Source organism: Notolepis coatsorum (genome assembly GCF_963971535.1).
Source record: "Notolepis coatsorum genome assembly, chromosome: 7".
NCBI lineage: Eukaryota > Metazoa > Chordata > Actinopteri > Aulopiformes > Paralepididae > Notolepis > Notolepis coatsorum.
In genome coordinates, this window is record NC_140171.1 from 43596985 (window position 1) to 43601972 (window position 4988).

Here is a 4988-nt window from a genome sequence, read left to right on the forward strand (position 1 = left end):
ACATTCAAACACCAACGGCGGAGGCAACCATGCAAGGTGCCAACCTGCTCATCGGGAGCAATTAGGGGTTAAGTGTCTTGCTCAAGGACACTTCTTCCGATTACCAGACGACAGATTATTTTTCATTTAACCTTTATTTAGCCATGCAGGTCAATTAAGAACAAATTCTTATTTTCAATGACGGCCTGGCAAGAGGACAAAAGGTCCAGGTAATAGTGAAAGGGGACAAATAAATTATAATATTAATAGAAAAGAGACAGATAGAGAGAGAGAGGGAGGGAGAGAGAGAGAGAGAGAGAGAGAGAGAGAGAGAGAGAGAGAGAGAGAGAGAGAGAGAGAGAGAGAGAGAGGAGAGAGAGAGAGAGAGAGAGAGAGAGAGAGAGAGAGAGAGAGAGAGAGAGAGAGAGAGAGAGAGAGAGAGAGAGAGAGAGAGAGAGAGAGAGAGAGAGAGAGAGAGAGCATAATGTATGTGTGTCATTTTATCTTTGGAGGAAATCACGGTATCAACATATTGATCAAATGAAAGATTCAAGATTGTTTTCTTGGGAAAATATAAAAGTTTATTGTCTCATGAATGGCTACGGTTTCTATTGACAAAGTGCAAAAGAGTGATGTCTTGATTGAATGAACAGTAAAGTACATCAGAACATTAACAATTAAAAACAGAATTGGATTTACTCTCTACATAAATAGATCAGTGTATGGAAAAGCCAGGAGAGGGGATCAGAACGTCATTAATATATCACAATGACAGATATCAAGCCCTCCTACATAATTACTAAAGATCTACACAATTCTCCTTTTTCTCTCAGGAAAAGCACAAGCTCAGGTTCAGAAGTGCTGAGTACTTTGATTTACAGCAGCCTCAAGGAAGGCTCCATGTCACCAGAGGCTTCCTTCTCTCTCAGCGAAGTGAAGAGGTTCTAAACTCCATCATGAACAAGATGACAGGTGAGGGAAGGTAATGGCAGAGGTAGTAAGAAAGGTAAAGGCAAAGAAATGTGCAACCCATGTGTGACTAAAGAAGTGTCTGGTGCAATGTGGCATAACAAGAGTCCCTTAAGGGATCAGAGAGGGAGAGAGGGAAAGGATGGGGGTAGAGGACAATGAGATTTAAGGAAAATGCGTGCAGGGAGGTAGCAGGAAAGGGAGAGGGTTTAGACGATTCCATATTTTGCCAGGTCGCTGAGCTCCATGTCACCAAAGGCTTCCCATGGGCAAACCACTGTGATGTCAGTGCCAAGACCCTCCATCCCTGGGATATCATCCCCGAATCTGATTGGACAAGACAAGAGAGTTGTCATGAGTATCAGTCATGTAAATTGAATGGATAGAATATTTAATTAGTGAGTGTTTGCCAAGTTATCTTTTAGACTGAGCATAGCCTACCCCTTCTGGCCAGGCTTGGGGGCCTTGCTCTTGAAGGTGCGAGCGGTCCTCTGCTTGAACTTGGGAGGTGCCTTCTTGTCGGCGGCAGCTGCAACACCTGCATCTGCCATTTCGATTAGTTACTGAGAAAAGTAGAGAGGAAAGGAAGAGTGGGTTAGTAGGTTTACTGACATCATGAAACAAGACTGCACTTGCCCCGTTGTTTTTGTTTTTGTTTATTTTTTGTTACTGTTTCGTCCAAATGGACTGCACCTTGCTTCCTTTTTTATTTTTATTTGTTCTATTTTGTCTGAGAAAGGCGCTTCTCTCTCTAAATCCAATTTATTATTATTATTATTATTATTATTATTATTATTATTATTATTATTATTATTATTATTATTATTATTATTATTATTATTATTATTATTATTATTATTATTATTATTATTATTATTATTATTATTATTATTCATCTGTGGTCCTCTCTACCTTTTTGTCTACTGCTTTCTGAAATGTTTTACAACCCCTGTTTTTCTTTTCTTTTTTCTTTTTCTCTTAAATGCATCCTCCCATTGTTAATTAGGTGCAGGAATAACGTATATTCCCTAGATCTTCCTTGTTGTCTTCACACCGCTTACTTGCTCCTTCTTATCCTTCTTATGCTCAACCCAACTAATTACCAGACTGTATAACCAGTCACAATAATGCACAATTAGAAACCAGCATAATGGTCAAAATTCCATGAGGGTCACATGCGGTAATTCCCTCATTCCCTCAATAAAATAAAGACAATTGAAAATCTTGTGAAACTTACAGGTGTTCAGAGACCTTTCATTACACCACAAACCAATGTCTAATCTGACTCATGTACAGTTTATTTTTTATTTTACAGGAAATTCTGAATGCTTTGGCTGAGCTCTATGCACTATGGCTACTTCATATTAATATGAAATAATACACAGGGCGACTGACACACACAATTACCCAGAATCATCATTACGTATCGCCAATGAAAACCAGTTCTTTCTAAACATGCACCCACAGCTTTTTGAGGTACAAATTCAAATAAATATGTCCGCAGATAAAGCCACAGATGGTACGGCTGTAAAATATAATAATGCATAGGAAGCAGCATGACAATACTGGGATTGTGCGGACATGCTCCACTGACCCATCATCACTACTACCTGTAACCACACAGACACGTACTTATTTTGGAAGCTATAGCTCATAACATATATATATATCTGTAACAATCATATCCCAAAGGTTCTGATGAATTCCAAATTGAAGCTGAGAAAGAGTTTGTAGTTTCATCATCCTACCTGTCTTTGCAGTTACAACGTGTGCTTCAGGAAGTCTCTCAGATGAGTTTCTTGCTTGTGTCTATTTCCCTCTGTCCAGCAGCCCTCTTTTATGCTCCTCTGCCTAATCCCTTCTGATGCTGTCACTCCTGTACTGCTCAGCTTTGCTCAAATCTCTTCTCTCAGCCCCTCCCTGACCTTTGTCCCAACGCAAATAGAAATGTGAGAGGTATTTCAAGGTGGATATTTTTGTGCAGTTATTTTTGGCAGTGATAATAGCACATGGTTCCTTGCATGTTATCTTAATTTGTAACTTCTTATTCAAATGAAGATAATTCAATGATCAGATTGTTCCTCCCCCCCCCCCCCGTTTTCCTCTAATAAAGACTGTATCTAAACAGCTAAAAGGAAAAAGAAATAAAATCAAAAGACACTACACATCGCATTGTTGAGATCAGAGAAGAGGCAGATAACAAATGCCACCCAAAACATTTTTATTTATTCTTTTTTTTTTTAGCATTTTTACAGCTTTATTGGTCACGCAGGACCGACAGAGGAGAGGGCGAACGGGAGGAGAGGTGGGAAGGAAATGCGACAAATAACGACGGGAGCTGGGATCGAACCCGGGTCTGCCGCGTAGGTGCGTATGCGCCACGAGGGCGCCCCCACCCAAAACATTTTATGCCTATATACTCGGATATCACTTCTTTGCGTGTAGATTGGTGACGTGTTCAGAATTTTGTAATATATGAGACAGTTTAGTAAATTCAAGGAAAACAATTATTTAATCAGCACAAGAAGGTAGAGAGAAAAGAAAAACTAGATTGCAATGGTAATTTTAATAATCTCAATTTTTAAGCCTCTAAATTAATTAACAGTCAGCACATCTATTTGTAGCGGGACTGAGGTTATAGAGGCTACTGAGGTGTAGTCTATTTACTGTATCTAATTATCTGTACACTCTTTTCTATTGATTGATTGATTGATTGACTGAAAACTTTATTAACAGATTGCAGAATGGGTACAGTACAGTACAGCTCAATACATACAATTGTTAAGGGGATGCAGACCAGAGAAAGACTTTCGTCTTGTTTACATCAGGGTCCCCCATTTTCAATTCATCATAACATGACACACACGGCATACAGATAGACAGTACTGCTACATCTTACATTTATGACATACCAGATTTGCAAATACAGTACTGTTTGTGATACAAAAAGTGTCCGGAAAAGAGTGTATATACATTTGACGTAGAAACTGTACATTGGAGGAGGTTGGGTGGGTAGGTGGGGTGGGGTTGGGTGGGTGGGGACGGGGGGGTTGGGTAGGGGATGGGTGGAGTACATGCGACAAATAACGACGGGAGCTGGGATCGAACCCCAGTCGGCCGCGTAGGTGCGCAAGGCACTATGGTATGCGCCACGAGGGCGCCCCCACCCAAAACATTTTATGCCTATATACTCGGAGAAACCTGTCCCTTTCACACCTCACTTCTTTGCGTGTAGACTGGTGACGTGTTCAGAATTTTGTAATATATTAGACAGTTTAGTAAATTCAAGGAAAACAATTATTTAATCAGCACAAGAAGGTAGAGAGAAAAGAAAAACTAGATTGCAATGGTAATTTTCCAATAATCTAACTTTAACATAATCTAGACAGAATGCAGACAAGAGGTTGTACTGTACTGTACTGTACATGGTGCATCATGGGAGTTGTAAATAGAATGTACAGTATTTAAATAGCTCCATGATTCTACCAAAAATACACAACAGCTCTATTTTTAAGCCCCTAAGTTAATTAACAGTCAGCTCATCTATTTGTAGCGGGACTGAGGTTAGAGGCTACTGAGGTGTAGTCTATTTACTGTATCTAATTATCTGTCAGGAACACTCTTTTCTAGGGCGGGGCTGGGGGAACCCGTGCTGTGACACTACGTCGCTGTGACGCGGCCAGGGGTTCCCACTCTGATGACTTCTTCGGGACGGGCTGAAACCCGCTCCGTCATCATGTGTAGCATCAGGCTCGTCAAGTTAATTAACAGTCAGCACCAGCGTTTCCGTTAGCCGGTAATTACCGGTATTTGTCCGGCAAAATCTCCTGAAGTCCGACATATTTAATTTCTCCGGTCTTAATGTCCGGTGAAAATAATTCCCTGAGTCTAAGCACAATTTGATTATTTGAATTGTATTAAAATAGGCTAAAATTAAATAGCCTATGCGATGAACGAAACGATCATTACATTTGTTTCCTCGTTGCTTCTAATAATGACAACGACGTTGTCAGCGAGAGCTTTAAAAACGTAGGTCTCGG

At 40.2% G+C, this 4988-nt stretch overlaps 1 protein-coding gene across 1 annotated transcript; it reads right to left on the bottom strand.

Moving 5' to 3' along the window:
- Positions 1-624: 624 nt before the first annotated feature.
- LOC311232375 (retinal cone rhodopsin-sensitive cGMP 3',5'-cyclic phosphodiesterase subunit gamma-like) lies at positions 625-2802 on the bottom strand. Its single transcript, XM_084319157.1, has 3 exons — positions 2697-2802; positions 1390-1511; positions 625-1275 (listed from the first exon to the last, which is right to left on the bottom strand). The coding sequence occupies exons 2-3, from the start codon at positions 1497-1499 to the stop codon at positions 1158-1160; spliced, it is 228 nt and encodes a 75-aa protein (XP_084175283.1). The 5' UTR covers positions 1500-1511; positions 2697-2802; the 3' UTR covers positions 625-1157.
- Positions 2803-4988: the final 2186 nt, after the last annotated feature.

Excerpts from the sequence above, each read along its gene's own strand:
- LOC311232375 (XM_084319157.1), bottom strand. The coding sequence starts at position 1,499 with ATGGCAGATGCAGGTGTTGCAGCTGCCGCCGACAAGAAGGCACCTCCC. Across the intron at positions 1,276-1,389 it reads CCCAAGCCTGGCCAGAAGGG|ATTCGGGGATGATATCCCAG; the intron begins GTAGGCTATGCT and ends TTGTCCAATCAG.